We start from the raw sequence: 16,988 nt of genomic DNA, 5'->3' as shown, positions 1-16,988 counted from the left end.
CCCGAGAGGCTTGTTTCTCGAATTTCTCCCTTTCCCCCTCTTCCAGACCTCCGGGGCCCTCCCTCTCGGTCCGGCTCCCCGGGGCCCCCGCCAGGGGCGTCTCACCGCGAGCCCGCGCGGCGTTTCGGTGGGACCCGCACTGGGCGCATGGGAGGGGACACGGGAGCGCCCGGGGCCGGAGCGGGTTGGGGGGGGGGCGGAGAAGGGAGGCCTCCAGCCCGCCCTCCGGACCTCTCCCGCGCTCCGGACCCCTCCCGCCGCTTCGTTCTCCGCACGCGCTGAAGAATCACTGCTCCTCTTGGCCTAGGACACGGCTTTATTGGGGATGCGGGTACCCGGTTTTCGTTCCCCATCACCTACCCCTTCCTCCGAGCCTGTCCCAGCTCCTCCGAGCCCTAGTACGGTCCCAGAGGGGGTTAAAACAACACTGACTACTGCTCCTGGACAGGAAGTGACTGGGGCGCCGGGCGGAGGTGGTGGTGGTGAAGCGGCACAGGCTAGCTAGCTCCGCGACCAGATGTGCGGCTCCAACTCCAGATGTTCTTCATCTCCGTCCGACCCGCCGTCTGAGCTCCTCCCCTGCCTCGGCCTGTGCCAGGCTGGGTAGTGGACGGAGGTCACTCGGAGACAGTGAGGGGTCAGCCTCCGACAAGGGAGGAGTCTTCAGTGGGGCCTCTGGTGACGGGACCGTGCGAGACTTCAACCTGAATCCTTTCCCCAACTCTGGCGGGCGCTGGGGGCTACTAGGGTCACTCGCAGGCCAGTTTCCCGTCGAAACTGGAGAGAGCAATGGCGAAGGCCTGCAGGGCGCACAGCGGGTACCGGTAGTCCAGGGTGAAGGCGTCCTCGGCCACGCGGCCGAACTGCAGCACGATGTAGTCGGCTATGGACACAGACAGGGGTGGGGGCGCCCCGAGACCTCTTGGGTTCTCTGTCCTGGCAGACAATGCCCTCAACATTGAGGGAAGTCCCCCATGCTTGCATTGGGGTCCCAGTCCTTAGCCACCGTCTCGGTTATTCACCCTCCATCCATCCACCCTCTTATCTCGCCCAACAAGCCCCGCCAGTCTGCAGCTTTACCAGCCACTGTAAAGCCCCTGAGGGCAGGGACCTTGCCTTACCTTCTGCTGCCCAGGGCTATGCATATGACCAGCCCGCACTTAGAGGAACCGGTCAAACTTCCTTAAGCCTAGAATCCTTCCTTTCCAACATCTCTGTTGTCTTTGCCCCATTCCTCCTTCCCACCCCCACACCCCAAATCCTGTCTTAGACCAGCAGCCCCTTGGTTCCCTTCCTTATCCAGTGGCCCCACTCAGCCCCGATCCCATATCTGGCCCAGGTTCCGAGCCTCAATCCCAACACCTCCCCCAGCATCCATAGGGACAGGATGTTGCTAAAAATACCCCCAACCTCAGCAGACCAGGCTCCACCAGAAATGTGATCTGGAGAGCGGTTTTTCAAGGCCTCAGGGCAGGTGACACTGGGGGCACATCCCTAGGATGGAGTGGGGGTGGGGAACTCGCTCAATGTTAACCAATCCTAGGAACCTGGGAAGTCCCTGGGAGATAGCTTTCCACATCCAAACCCCTTCACCCTAGTGGGGACCTCTCCCCCAGGCAGACATTTTTACTCAATCGTGTTCAAGGTACATTTCGATTCCCTAACTCTTCGAAGGCTGACCTTTGACCTCACTGGAGAGAGGATGATAGAAATGCTTGATTTATATTTCCTAGTCCTAAAAGGCATCCATCTAGATGGGGTTAGGAGTGGGGGCACTGGAGCAAGATTACCTGGGTTCTAATGCCACCTCTGTCTCTCACAAGCCATGTGTATAAGTTACTTAACCTCTCTGCACCTCGGTTTTCTCCTCTGCCAAATAAGGACAATAATAATACCTTCCTCACAGGGTTGTTGAAAAGATTTAATTTTTTTTTTGGCCATGTGGCTTGCAGGGATCTTAGTTCCCTGACCAGGGATTGAACCTGTGCCCTTGGCAGTGAAAACATGGGAGTCCTAACCACTGGACCGCCAGGGAATTCCCGAAAAGATCTAATGATTCAGTTTCTATGAAGTTCTGAGAATAGTGACTGGTCCACAGAAAGCACTAAGTGTTTATGAAATAAATTTTGAGGGCCAGGGTAACTGCCTAGAGTTGCTGAGAGGCTTTGGGTAAAGGGCTGTCCTCCCTGAGCCTCAGCATCCATTTTGGCCACATGGGAGTTGGGCTATCAGTCTCTTTAATTTTTAAATTTTTATTAATTATTATTATTATTTTGGCCGCGCCACATGGCCTGCAGGATCAGCTTGCGGGATTTTAATTCCCTGACCAGGGATTGAATCCGGGGCCACGGCAGTGAAAGTGCTGAGTCCTAACCACTGGACTTCCAGGGAACTCCCTATCAGTGTTGTAAGTGTCCCTTTAACACAGTCTTAGCCAGAATACCCCAGTATCTGCCCCAGGCTCTCGTCAGTGCTCAAATGAGGGCCTGGAACAGTGAGCCCCAAGATGCCTGCTTGGAATATCTGAGGCTCCTGGGAGCACCATGTCAATACCCCTGCAGCAGAGAGTGACCTTCCTGAATGTTCTCGCTCCAGGGATAAAGGAGAGCTTCACTCCAGTGTGTGTGTGTGTGTGTGTGTGTGTGTGTGTGTGTGTGTGAGAGAGAGAGAGAGAGAGAGAGAAAGAGAGAGAGAGAGAGAGGTGGAGGGTGGGGGAAAAACTTGAGTGAGGGTTGAGGTCATGGAGGTAGTGAAGAACAGCCTGGCTTGGGTCCTCAGATACTCACGGTCATCAGCATGGACAATCTGGAAGTTCTTGACCGAGGCCTGGGTGACTCGACCTTGGAAGTTGAGGGTGTAGGAGCCGCTGTCTTCGTTCCAGATGGGAGGCTTGTTGTGCAGCTCGATGAGGCTCTCCAGTGTCTTGTTCTGCCAGCGCACCAGCAGCCCGTCGCTGGCCTGGGATGCCAGGGGTGGGGCAGTATTAGGGAAAGGACAGTTAGGGGTGGTTCAGATAGCTCAGGACTGATGGCGGGGGGCGGGGACCTGTACATGCCCGTGTGTTTGTGTGTTTGTGTGTGTGTGTGTGTGTGTGTAGCCTGGGTGTCAACAACCATGCAGGGTATCCTTGAGCTCATGTGTGGTCTCTGTGGTATCCTTATGGGCAGGGTGTACCTCTGTGAGAATGGGCTTTGCTGTGGGATACCAAAGTGGAGGGTTGGAAAGTGGAAAGTAGCATTTGGCACACAGGAGGTGCTCGGTGCCATTGGTTCCCAAGGGGTCTTAGGAATGGCCACATGCTGGCACCTATTACAAGGATGAACCAGATATTCTAGGACTTACAAGGAGCTCACAGTTGAGCTTGGAGAGACGTGTAGGTAAAGAGTAGTTAAAATAAAATGTCCTGGAAGAATTTCTGGAAGGAAGGAGCAATGTCTGTATGATATTTCTTTCCTGAGTTTCTTTGTCACCTGTACATGTTCATGACATAGAATGAGTCCACTCAAGATCATGTCCTCCAAGAAGCCTTCCTGACTCCATGTCTGATTTAGATGTCTTAGCTCTGAGCTTCCATAATACCTTGCCCTTACCATTTCTCCCACTGCACTGACATGGACAGAATTAGATACCCTAACAGCAGGCACAGTATTTGCCTAATGGCTCTGTGCCTCAGTTTCCCTCACAACAGGGTTTTGTGAAGATTAAATGATTACTAGTGCATGAAGTGTTATTTAGATCAGTTCCTGGCACAGAGTTAATGCTCGATAAATATCAGATATTATTTTGATGGTAACGTGTGTTGATTTTGGATCATCAGTGCCTGGCTTTAATAAATGATTGTGGAATGAATGAACTGTCAGATGATGAAGACATACCCCAAACTGCACTGGGCAGTTCTTACCAAGCCCAAACACACGTGGGAGGCACTGCCTCTGGAGGATTTATGTGTTTATTCCAGGATGGAAAGAGCAACTGTGGAACCCACAGGCTCCTGAAGACCAGAGCCTCCCAGGGCTTGTGCCCCATGGGTTGGCCAGGCCTCTGATTACAGTGTGACTTTCCAGCAGGGAAGGATGTGTGATCAGCTGATGAAAGTATTCTTTTTCATTGTAAATGAGTAAAGTGACATCACTGTGAGTGTGGGACATGCCAGTCATCTGTCTCTGAAATCCTGGGCTCACCCAACTTGCAGTGCTAAGGAGCAGAACATGGGACTGACACACTGAAGGAGGCCACCTCTCTCCAAGCCATCTCTCCATCTTACCCTACGCCACACACACACACACATACAAAACAAACAACCTTTGCTTTTTAAAATATGTCAATCATATCACTCCTTTGCTCAAAACCCGGCTATAGCTTCCTGTTTCTCTGAGTAAAAACCAGTTATACAGGCTCATCTGCCCCTCACTCTCACCTCTGACCTCATCTCCCTCCAGCCACACTGGCCACCTTGCTGCTCCTCCAACCCACCAAGCACTCTCCTGCCCCAGGGCCTTTGCACTGGCTCTTCCCCCTGCCTGAATGCTCTTTTCCCAGATATTTGCAGGCTGGCTCCTCACCTCCTTCAAATTTCATCTTCTCAATGAGGACCACTCTGACCACTGTATTTAAATTGAAAGCTACACACACGCACACACTCATCTCATCTCATCTCATCTCATCTCATCTCATCTCATCTCATCTCATCTCATCTCATCTCATCTCCCTTCCCTTGTTTGACTTTTTCGCCCACAGTACTTATCACCTTCTAACATACTACACAGTTTACTTATTTATCACAATTGTTGCCTCCCTCCACCAGAATGCCGGCTTCATGAGGGCAGATCTTTGTTTTGTCCGCTGCTGTCTCCAGTTGCCTAGACTAATACTTGGCACTCAATGTATGTGCGTTGAATGAATATGTGAATGAGTGATCTGATGTAAACTGAAAAAAACAAAGCAAAACAGAACAATCCCTATTGTGCTTGCTTCAGTGAATTCAATGAAAAACCCCCCAAATGAATTCATTCCACAAGTTGCCAGAATGAATTTGTGACAGGATGATGGGTGTGCTCAGGGGGTTGGGTACTGGGCAGGCCACCCCCACATCCCCCCCTCCAGCTTCCCAGGAGTGGGTTAAAAGCGGGTCATGTAGAGAGCAGGACCCTCAGGGAAGGGCTTCGGGGAGGTGCCGGGCTCACATTGCGGGGCCGAATGGGGACCCTCTCGTTGTCCGAATTCATGCCGGGAATGATGACCGTCATGCGCCGGGGACCTCGGAAGCCCAGCACGTTGGTTTCCTGGGAGGGAGATGCGCTTTAGGCAAACCCCAACGAGGGGAGGGGCCTGACGCAGGGGACAGGTGGGGCTCTCACATAGATCACAGCTGCCAGCTCCTGCCGAAGGCTCCCCACATTCGTGCTGCCTCCACGGTGCGGGTTCTGCCCGTTGTCAAAGACCGTAAAGCGGTTCCCCAGGAGGTTGGACCTGCAAGCAGGGAGGAGCTGGGGGCGGGGCTGGGGGGTCCACACCCCTCCTCCCAGACCCTTCCTCATGGCCAAGCTTTGAGAGCTTCCTACCTCAGGCATGGGTGTGTCTTAGACCCGGAGCAATCCAGGTTCCCTGCCCCGGCTTCCCCCATGAAGTCTTTTAAAAAGCTGGATCTAGAAGGAGACTGGGCAGCTTTCAAATCTCACCTCCATCTCTTACTAGCTGTATGACCCCGGGCAAGTTACTTAAATTCTTGGCCTCAACTTCCCCATCTGTAAAATGGGCATGATAACAGTATTTACTGCATTTGGTTGATAAGAGGATTGAATGGATTAATATTTGGAAGTTACTTAGAAATACATCTGACACATAGGTAGGCCTTACATAAGTGTTTGTTAAATACATAAATTAAAGAATAAGGCCTGAGTCGGGGTTCACTTTCCCCTCACCGCTCAGATTTGTGGTGAGGATTGAATTAGCTATATGGAGAGACACAGCACAGGGTAGGTGCTGAATACTGGTTTGTTCAGTTGGTAAATTTTTATTGAATAGCTACTATGTGCCATGTGCTAGGAATTCACCATGAACAAGACAGCCATAGTCCCTGTCCCATGGACCTTATGTCCTACTCCAAGTGAGGTCCCTGGACCAGCAGTGTGGGCATCACCTGGGGGCTTCTTAGAAATGCAGAGCCTTTCTCCCTACCCAGACCCACTGAACCATTTTTTTTGGGGGGGGGTGTCACCCTGCGGCTTGTGTGACCTCAAAATTCCCTGGACCAGGGATTGAACCTGGGCGACAGCAGTGAAAGCCCAGAATCCTAACTACTAAGCCACCAGGGAACTCCCCCCAGTGAACCATTTTAACAAGACCCCCAAGTGATCTATGCCCAGCAAAGTGTGAGAAGCCCTGGGCCAGGGGACAATTCCAGAGTGTCCGATGTAGTGGGCACTCTGCCAGGCACAGGCAGACAGAGGTGACTGGCCATTGAGCTTCCCAGCCCCACCTCAGCTTCCCGATGAAATTCTCCCCTCCTCGGGACAGATTGGTGGGGTCGCTGGAGATGAGGTAATTGGCTGTCTTGCTCCGTTTCCGTTTCCTGCCGGCCAAGAGGAACACCTGGGGAGAGGGCAGCGGAGTTGCGCGCTGGAGGCAGGAGGGGAGCGCGGGGAAAGGGAAGGCTCGTTTGCCCCGCAGCGGGGCGGCCCTCCCCCCTGCATTTTGGCTCTAGACTCTCCCTTAGCCTGGGTCCTGGCCCCTGCACTCTCCCTCCTGCTGCCACCTCTCTCCGACCCACCTTCTTCTCTGTGTCCAGGTGCAGGAAGTAGGAGGGGTACAGGCCCCGGTCCATGCCCTTCTTGTCCCGGGTCAGCCGGCAGCGGACCGTCCGGCCCTGGGGAGCAGGTCGAAGCACGAACTCCTGGGGATCGTCCACTTCCACGGGTGGGGATGGGGCCCTCTCCTCCTTCTGGGTGGGGGCAGAGGGTACATCAGCTCCAGAAGACTAGCTCCCCGGCCCTCACCAGGTCCCCAGTGCCGGGATGCAGGCAGGCCTGGCAGGCCAACTCACCGTTTTGTGTTTGGGGAGAGAGCAGTGGCCGCTAGAGTGCGGCCGGCCCCTCCCCCTCCGCCCGCAGCTCGCCAGGCCGGGTTAGGAGGCTCTGGGGAGCTTTGTGCTTTATTGCTATTTTGTTTAGCTTGTGGTTAAGAGCCCAGGCTCTGGAGCCAGACAGCCTGGGTTCAAATCCGTGTTCCACCACTAACTGTCTGTCATGTTTGTTAAGTTTTAGCCACACTGTGACTCAGTTTTTTCATCTGAGAAGTATGTAGGGTGGGGGTGGATACCTGGGACGGACCTTACTTAGTTTATATATTTAACAGACTCATAGAAAGTCTACCAATGTGCCAGGAATTATTCTAAGCACTTTCTAAATATTAACTCATTCCTCTTATCAATGGCTACTGAGGTAGTTGTCCCATTATACAGGTGAAGAAGCTGAGGCTCAGAGAGCTCAAATAACTTGTCCAAGTTCACATAGCTAATGCCATGAAGCTGGGCTTTGAATGCTGTTAGACCCAGAGCTCTCAGGGGGTGAACTGAGGTGAGGCTGAAGGTGTGGATTGCTGTGTTCTAAGCACGTGGTGTTATAGAAGTGTTAGCTACCACTATAATTAAAACAGACAGTAAATACTCAATGATGTAGCAGTCAACCTCCAAGATGGCCCCAATGCTCCCTGCCTCCTGGTACTTACGCCTTTGTGTAGACCCCTCCCACATTGTATCAGGGTTGGTCTTTGTGACCAATAGGGTACGGCAGAAGTGATGGGCAGTCATTTCTAAGGCTAGGTCATAAAAGATATTACAGCTTCTGCCTTGCTCTATCTCTTGGGCCACTCTTGGGCTCTGGGGCAGGTTGGCTGCCATGTCATAAGGACACTCAAGCAGCCTCTGGGGAGGCCTCCAGCCAACAGTCATGACAGGGGACCATTTTAGACGTGGATTCTCCATTTCCAGTCAAGCTTTCAGAATGACCGCAGCCCCAGCTGACATCTTGACTGCAACCTCATGGGAAAGCTTGAGCCAGAACTACCCCTTGCTAAGCCACTCCTAGATTTCTGACTCACAGAAATTAAGAAAATAAATTGTTGTTTTCAGTTTGGGGGTGGTTGTTATATAGCAATACATAGTCAATACAACGAATGAATAAATAAGCTCGTTTTGCTCATTGAAAGACTTTTAATAATCATCTGATTGCATTAGGCCCTAGGGTGGCCTGGTGATACCCTACCATTGCCCCTTCTGTTCTTACGCACCTAGTACCCCTTGCTCTCATGTTCTGTCTCTCACAAGAGCAGGAACCAAGACTCTAACCCCAACTTTCCCAGCAGGGGAGAGAAGGGACTGCCACCTGGGTGTGTGTGCATTTGAGGAGCAGATGCTGTCTGGGAGTCACTGAGAAGCCCTGATGTGCCGTGGTGGCCCATTTTTGCTGAGGGCAGGTTTGCACTGTGTGTGAACTGAGGCTGGTGTTGGGGAGCGGGCCCTTAGCCTTCTAATAAGTGGGCATCTCTTCTCCACTCTAGGCTGCTCCAGAAGAAACTTGGGAAACCCAAGACTATGTTTGGAATGTGATGTGGAGAAAGCCAGACTCATTTAAACATTTCTACAGAGGTGAATTTCAAGGGCCTACTATAGTAAAGGCTGTACTGCAGTTATATTCTTTCTGGAAGATAATAAACTGGCCTTTCAGTTTATACATCACTATCTGGTGATCTTGGCTAATGTGAATCAGTCCCCCAAGACCTGACCACTCCTGTACAAAAGAATAAACCCACAAAGCTAAGACTCCAGCCCTGCCCTCAGGGTGATCTCTCCACTTTGTGGAAACCTGTTTCTCAAAGACTTTTATCACTTTCTCTCTCCAGTTGGACCTCACTCTCCTGCTTACTCCAGCCTGTGCATGTTAGTACCTGAGTCCTGTTTGTGAGTAAGGGTTATATTGGAAATGTTTAACAACATGTTCTGCCCACGGAGACTGCCCAGTCAGAGTGGACACTGATAGGCCTGGAGGAGGGTCCTGGAGGCCCCTGATGGCCAGTGTTAACCCTTTGGTTCTGGATAGTTTGGATGCTGGAAGGTTGGGAGGGTCTGGGTGGCAGAGCAGAAAGCACTCTGAGCAGGATCTCAGAGCAGCAGAGCGAGACTATGTTAATAACTCAAGTACAGCTGGCTGTCAGTCAGTCAGTGTGCGCAAGGGTGTGTACGCATGTGCCCATCTGCCTGCGCTCCACCTCCCTGGTACAGAAAATGTGTGGCTCTCACGTGGGGGCCATGAGAGCATCTCCGGCTGTGTCTGATGATTAGGCTGCAGAGGGGGAGGCCTCACGCGGATGACATAAGGCCCCTGGGTGGCCATTCCCAGCCTGGGGACCCCACAACTGCCTCTTCTGTTCTCATAAACTCGGTTCCCTTTGTCCTCATATCCTGTCACCAGAAAGGGAGCCAAGATTCTAACCCCAAATGATTCCATGGCCCCAATCCACAAGGTCCCACATTCAGGCTCCCCAAGCCCAGGCCCCTGCCACTGCTCCCTGGAGGGACCGCACCCTCTCCCCTCTGGGCTCCAACCTTTTTGCCTTTTCCTTTTGCTTTGCCCTTCTGATTGCTGTTCTTGGTCATCACAGCTGCTGCCTCTTCCGCCTCATCCTCTTCCTCCTTCCTCTCCTCTTCTGAGCCTTTGGGAGTGCCTGGGCATGGAGGGGGAGCAAGTCTGTTAACCCCTTTCCCTGGCAGAGCACCTCACGGTTTGCAAGGTACATCCAACACCCATTCTTCACTTGGACCCTTCCCACAACCACAAGAGAGCAACCCCGTTTTACTATTATCAGAATGTAATAGGCTCAGAAAGGCTAAGACACCTGCCTGAGGCCACACAGCTATTAAAGTGGGGGTGGACGTCCCCAAGTCTTCTGACTTTAGAACCCACACTGCTTACCCTATGCTGCATCCCGCCTTCCACACCCACGACTGCCTCTGGATGTCTTGACACTAGAGGCCACTGCCACCCACCTTTCTTCTTTGCAGCTTGCTCCGGGGGGCCATCCCCCCCAACCAGAAACATGGCTGCTGGAGTCTTCTTCCTCACTCTTGTTGGACTTGATGAGCGGTCCTTGTCAGCCTCCCCGGACCCTGCGTGTGTGGATGTGAAGAGGTCACAGCCGCCACCACACCCAGAGTCCCTTGTTCCTCTGTAGCCCAGGCTCACCTTCCTTCTTCTTTCTCATCTTGGCCCCTTCCCCCGCTGGTGCCTCCTTCTTCTTCGTGCGCAGAGGTTTCAATCGGGGGACAGGGCTTCCCAGGTCCCCTGGAAGTGGAACATAGGGGTTAGACAAAGAAGAGCCACCTTCCAACACACTCATTGTTCCTTCAGTCCCCAGGGAGGCTCAGAGAACCTTCTACTTGTCTTGTTTTTACCCTGAGTCCAAAAAGGACTGGACGAACACCAGGAGTTTAATAAGTAGTGAATGAATGAATGAATGCCAGGCCTTCTAACTGAGCCTCTGAATCCCAGCTCCCACCCCATCTGCACCCCTCCCCCCACCACACTGATGAGAGGCCCAAGGCCCTAGTTACATGTCCACATTTAGACGAGACCCCAGTAGCCGCAGGGTGAGGTGCCCCAGCCAGGGAACTATCACAGCATTTATTCATTGATTGGTTTTTTACTATAATCACTTTGATACTTTCATAAAAATCATAACAATAATTCATATTGAGTTAAAAAAAAAACTAAAAAAGTCACAAAGAAAACTAAAATCCTCTGCCCTCCCTGGCTCACAGAGCACCCTGGGCAGGGGGCTGGGGGGATGGTGAAGGGAGCACATATTGATTTAGGGACCATCAGAGGGAAGAAACCACCAAAGGAAAAAGCTCTTGGGTCCAGGCACCAGGTAGCGTTTTGAAGTCTCAACTCCTGTGTATCCATGAGACCCCCAGCCCCTCGGGGGCAGGGCTAGTTTTGTGTGTCTCTTTGCCCCCTCTGGACCCTCAACACCCACCCTTCGGACCCTGGGCCTTGGCCTTCCTCTCCTTTGTGTCTGCAGAAGCCTTCTCTTTGGGGGGCTTCTTGGGAGGCAGACGGATTTTTTCTTTCTTTTCCTCCTCCTCTTCATCTTCGAGGTCCTCTTCTTCCTCCTCATCCCCTGTGGGTAGAAACTCCTCATAATGGGGGCTGGGTGGGCCCCATTATCTGGGGAGCCCAGTCTTTCCAGATTGCTGAGAGGTGGTGAAGGAGCTGGGGGTAAGAGGCTCCCCTTCTGGAACAGAAAGGGGAGGAAGAGAGGAGCTTTGGCATCTTCCTCAAAGAATGGGGTGACCCCAAAGTCTTCCAAGGTCTGCAAGTCAGGAGAGAGAGCTGGAGTTGCGGAGACGCTGGGGACTTAGCAATCCTGTTCTGGGAAAATGCCCTTCTCTGCAAGTCCTTCTCTGCAGGTCCGTCCTTCTCTCTGGGACCCTCAGCTGCTCACACACCCTCCTGGTGGCTTTCAGTTTCCCCTTCTCTGCCCCTTCTAAGAGACACCTGCGCTGCTTCTCCCACTCTGCCACTCTGCTTCTCTCTGTCCTGGTCTGTTTCTGTTTCTGACTTCCAGCCAGACCCACATGAGCTACCTCTGGCTCCCAGCTGCAGTGTGTATGTATGTATTTAAATTTTTGGCTGCACCAGGTCTTAGTTGCCTCAGGCAGGATCTTCCTTGTGGCATGCGGGCTCTTAGTTGCAGCATGTGGGATCTAGTTCCCCCACCAGGGATCTAACTCTGGCCCCCTGCGTCCTGAGCACAGAGTTTTACCCACTGGACCACCAGGGAAGTCCCCTTGCTGCAGCTCAGGACAAAAGTCTTAACGTCTCTGTGCCTCGATTTCCTTATCCGGAAAATGGGACAAGAACATGAGAAGAAAGCTTTTCCTAGCTCAAAGACAAAGCCAGGGACGTGGACGCTGTTTTTCTGAGTTGTCTGCCTCTCTCCATCTGCAGTTCCTTTCCAGCCCCTACCCTCCTCCTCTCCACCGCCCCCTTCCCTTGCGAGCTCTCTCACCGTCCTCTGCGTCTGGGGCGCAGGCTACCAGGAAGGTCTCCCGAGGGTCGCGCTTCTTGGCCTCGGGGTCCCTGAGGAACTTGGTGTAGACTGTCTGCGGTGCCCGGGCCTCGGCCGGATCCTGGGCGGGCTCCCCGCGCGGGCTCCCCCTCCGCCCGGCTGAGCCCAGATGCGCGGGTCAGGAGGGACCTCCAACGGCGCTCACTCCCCCTCGGGCTCCTCACCCTGGGGTCTCCCCTGGGCTCTGTTTCCACTTTTGACATCCTTCTACCAGCTTTCATGCAACCCTACAACTCCTCCTTCCCCGCAGATGAACCCCAAGCTCGCTCCCCCACTCCCCCCTCCAGTTCCCCCTGGTCCCCACCCCCGCCCTTGCCCCCAGGGAGGGTTCCAAGACTCAAGGACACCCTCGCCTGCGGTCCTTCTCTCCCGTGACCCTCACCCTGGGGGGCGCCCCGGGGCTCGGCCCCCCGCGCGCCTCCAGGTCTCCGGGGCTTTGATCCCTTGGGGCAGGGGGCCTCTGGGGCCTCTGGGGCCTCTGTCTTCTTCTTCTTCAACTTCTGCCGCTGCGGGGTGCGGGAGAGGAAGGAAAGCGGGGGCCTCTGAGGGCTGCCCGTCACTCTCTAATCCCTTGAGCCGCCAGAAATAACCGCAGATTATCCGAAGGGGAACTGCACCCCTTCTTGGGGAGTGGAAGGATGACCCCCCTCCCGTGCACCATGGCCACCTCCAGTGCCCCAAATCCCAAATTCCTCCCCTGAACACCCCAAGCCCCCAAACACCGTTTCCTGCAAAGCCAAACAAAAACCTCCAGGGAAGCAACACCCCCCACCCGCAAGCTGCTGAGGGGGACCTGCCCTACTCCCAGATCCTCTGCCCTGCGTGAGGGGCTCTTCCTGTCTCCTCTCCAAGCAGGGGCGACATACCTGCTTGGTGCGCTGCTGGACCTGCGGGCTCTGGCCTTCCTCCTCATGCCCGCTGCGGGTAGCAAAGGAATCAGTCTGCCTCCCTCCCCTTTTCCTGCCCCTCCCCAAACCCTCCATCTGGGCCCTCTCCCCACCCCCAGCCCCCGCAGCGTTCAGGTAGGGTGAGGTGGGGGCTTTCCACACCTGTCCGAGGCCCACACCTCTCGGAGGGTGTCGTCCTGCAGCGGCATGGTGCCTACACCCATCCAAACCCCCTTCTCTGGCCACCCTGCAGCCCTAGAAGCTTCCCCGCCCGCCCCAGTTAATCCTGGCTCAGCTTCACCCCCACCTCCTAATGGCTCAGGAGGGTGGCAGCACTGTGGGAGGTGCTCCTTCCCCGAACAACAACTCCCCCCACCTGGCCCACGGAGGGAAGAGGCTGAACTCAGATGGCTAGCGGCCTGAAGGATGGCATCGCTGTACCAGGTCCTCCGGCGCTCTGAGCTTTGGCTTAGAGATGCTGACTTGTATTGATAATTTGTTGGTGGTAAATGGGGCATGGGAAGAACATATGAGACCAGATCCTACATCTTTCTTTTTCATTAAAAAAATAACTAGGATTTCCTAATTTTTAATGTATATGGATTGATAGATACAGGTACATATACTTTAGAAAGAAATATGCCTATATTCTGGGTATCCACTTAAATATCTTTTTTGCTGATAAGAAACATGCTTGTTTATTTGTTTGTTTGTTTTCTTGGCTGCACTTTGCAGCTGGTAGGATCTTTGTTCCCCAACCAGGGATCAAACCCAGGCCCTCGGCAGTGGGAGTGTGGAGTCTTAACCACTGGACTGCCAGGGAATTCCCAGAAATATACTTTTTTAAAAGTTTAGAGACATGGGATGCAGTGTTGATGTGATTAATATTAATATCATGGGAGAGGTTTGGCTAAGTGCAGAGGAAGCCCAAAAGAGGGGCCCAATTGGGGGTCCTGAAGGCTTTCTGAAATCTGATCTGAATGGAGTTTCACAGCCAAAAAAAAAAAGAGAAAAGGTGGGGTGGGCTATACCTGGAAAGGGAACAGCAAGTTAGAGACCTAGAGGTTGGAAACAGGCAGATATATTCAAAGGTCTAGCAGTAGCAGGGAGGCAGCTGTCTGAGGCATGGGTCAGCCCTGAGCCTAAGCCCTAAGCTCTGCTACTTAAGAGCTGAACATCCTTGGGCGACTGACTCAGCCTCTCTGGGCCTCCGTTCCCTCACTTATAAAATAGGTTTGATAATAGCACTGATCTGGTAGGAATGTTGTGCAGATTAAATGAGATGACAAGTAGAAAGCTGCGTACAGTGAGCGCTCAAAAATTGGTAATTATGTGCCCCTTTTTGGAGCACTTCAGCTTCATCTCTGTCTCCTCAGCATTTACAACGCAACTTGACACATGATCGTGGTTCATTTTTTGCATGAGTGAATTAATGAGCACTTTTTTTTTTTGCCGTGCAGCTTGTGAAATCTTAGTTCCCCAAGCAGGGATTGGACCTAGGCCTCAGCAGTGAAAGCGCCAAGTCCTAACCACTGGACCGCCAGGGAATTTCCTTATTTCATGTGATTTTCACTGGCTAAGGGTCCAGTGAGATAGGCGAGGTAGAGATTATTATCTCCACTTTATAGGTGGAGAAACTGAGGCCCAGGGAGGTAAAGTGACTTGCTCACTATGAGCCAGATGGTAACCAGATCTGTCTCCTGTCACAGCTTTTGCTCTTAACCCTTTTCTATTTTCCAATCATAACGGTTAGAGGTGTAATTTGAATGAAACAGTCTTTTTGTCTCTCACCACTTCCTTGGTCCACCTGATCCAGATTTGCCATGATTAATCCTCCTAAAATACCACTTCTTTTTTTTTTTTTAATTTAATTAATTAATTAATTTATTTTTGGGGGTACAGCAAGTTCAATCATCTGTTTTTATACACATATCCCCGTATTCCCTCCCTCCCTCGACTCTCCCCCTACCCTCCCTCGAGTCCCCCCATCCTCCCCCTCCCAGTCCTCTAAGGCATCTTCCATCCTTGAGTTGAACTCCCTTTGTTATACAACAACTTCCCACTGGCTATCTGTTTTACAGTTGGTAGTATATATATGTCTGTGCTACTCTCTCGCTTCGTCTCAGCTTCCCCTTCACCCCCCGCCCCCACCAAACCTCGAGTTCTCCAGTCCATTCTCTGCATCTGCGTCCTTATTCTTGTCACTGAGTTCATCAGTACCATTTTTAGATTCCGTATATATGAATTAGCATACAATATTTGTCTTTCCCTTTCTGACTTACTTCACTCTGTATGACAGACTCTAGGTCTATCCACCTCATAACGTATAGCTCCATCTCATCCCTTTTTATAGCTGAGTAATATTCCATTGTATATATATGCCACATCTTCTTTATCCATTCATTTGTTGATGGGCATTTAGGTTGCTTCCATGTCCTGGCTATTGTAAATAGTACTGCAATAAACATTATGGTACATGTGTCTTTTGGGACTAAAATACCACTTCTTTAGTTGACACCTTTGCTCAAAAATCATCTTTGGGTCTCCACGATCAAGTTTAAGTGTGCTGGGTTGGCATTCAAGGCTGTCCCTGATCTGGCCCCAATCTGCCTTTCTAACTACAGGGCTGTCTCAAACTCTGCTCTCCATCCAGCCCCAAGGGTTTGCTTTTTGCCTGTATACTTTCTGTCCTTCATGCCTTTGTTCAAGCTGTTCCCTCTTGGAATCCAGCCCTCAAGTCCCCACCTGCAAGAGTCCTCGGTCCTCAACTGCCTCTGAATGTGTAATAACCATAACGGCATTTATTGACCACCTACTGTGTGTCAGGCCCCTTGTTCCCATTCTCTTTCCACCCTCACGATAATATTTATGAGGCAGACATGAACACCCTGATATGAAAGGTGAGGAAACTCACAGCTGAGAGTCAGTCCACAGGTATTTCCTGGGCACCAACTCTGCCAAATGGTGCTGATTGTATGGTGGTGGACAAAAGGTTGTGGTCCCTGCCCTCTTGGAGCTTCCATTTTTGTGAGAAAGACAGGTGGTGAAGCCATAAATACACAAATACATAAATATACAAATAATGCTTTTATTATTATTAATTGTAATAAATGCCAAGAAGGGAAGGAACTGGGTTCCATGAGAATAGTTGGGGGGACCAGTCTGGATATAGAGGACAGATGAGGCTGTCTGAGAAGAGAATTTTTAAGCTGAGACCTGAAGGATTTCAAAGACCAGGAAAGAGAATGTTCCAGGTAAAAGGCACAGCTTATGCCAAATGTTTCCAAACAGCAAAGAACTTGGCACCACGGAGCAGTGGGGTCCTCTCGACTAGGACAAGAGTGACCCAGCCTAAAAACCACCCTTCAGAGGGTTCTGGAGAATGTCCACCCCCAAATAGATCCACACCAAGAACCACAGGGCGCCTGGGGCTCAGCGGGCTGTAAACCTAAACTATCCTCTGTCTAACACTCCTCAGGCCCCAGGGAACATGGCTCCTCATCTCTTGCCCACTGTTCTCAAAGCAAAGATTCCTGCACCAGCCCGTGGGAGGCGTGTGGGCTGAGCTTGAGCAAGGCCAGAGATGGACCTTGCTTAGGAGTTGGGGGGTGGATTTGAGCTGCAGAAGCTTATAAGTGACAGAAAATGTAAATTCAGTTCTCAGATCTCTCCTCTCTGGTTACATGGATATGACAGATACTTGCATAACAAAGTGTCCATTTACTTGCTTTTTTTCATGTTCTGAGGGTCTCATGATGGCAGCTGGGGAATGCTGTATGGTACTGAACAATTCACATGACTTAAACTTGTACATACATAGGTCTGGACATGACCTGTGAAGCATGGTAGCAATTCATGTTGGCACCTAGTTGGATGCTATTTTGAGAACAGTTCAGTTTTTCTAAAAGTGTTTAAGGTGAAATTAAAATTTTTAAAAACCATTTAAATTTGATTAATTTTGGATATTTATTAAGT

At 51.8% G+C, this 16,988-nt stretch overlaps 1 protein-coding gene across 2 annotated transcripts; it reads right to left on the bottom strand.

Annotated features, from left to right (window-relative positions):
- Window positions 1–421: 421 nt before the first annotated feature.
- TULP1 (TUB like protein 1) lies at window positions 422–13,222 on the bottom strand. 2 transcript variants are annotated; one of them, XM_057698483.1, is made up of 14 exons: window positions 13,176–13,222; window positions 12,993–13,044; window positions 12,545–12,668; window positions 12,067–12,225; window positions 11,032–11,175; window positions 10,239–10,337; window positions 10,043–10,162; window positions 9,596–9,720; window positions 6,770–6,940; window positions 6,479–6,591; window positions 5,358–5,469; window positions 5,184–5,282; window positions 2,787–2,958; window positions 422–883 (listed from the first exon to the last, which is right to left on the bottom strand). In XM_057698483.1, the coding sequence occupies exons 1-14, from the start codon at window positions 13,220–13,222 to the stop codon at window positions 750–752; spliced, it is 1,671 nt and encodes a 556-aa protein (XP_057554466.1). In that variant the 3' UTR covers window positions 422–749. The 2 variants fall into 2 exon arrangements, with proteins under 2 accessions (XP_057554466.1, XP_057554467.1); XM_057698484.1 differs by lacking the exon at window positions 12,067–12,225.
- Between the last annotated feature and the right edge of the window lie 3,766 nt (window positions 13,223–16,988).

The sequence above is a fragment of the Hippopotamus amphibius genome, chromosome 11, assembly GCF_030028045.1.
Source record: "Hippopotamus amphibius kiboko isolate mHipAmp2 chromosome 11, mHipAmp2.hap2, whole genome shotgun sequence".
NCBI classification, from domain to species: Eukaryota; Metazoa; Chordata; class Mammalia; order Artiodactyla; family Hippopotamidae; genus Hippopotamus; species Hippopotamus amphibius.
The sequence above is the reverse complement of the archived record's forward strand: the minus strand, read 5'-3'. Positions and strand labels throughout refer to the sequence as shown.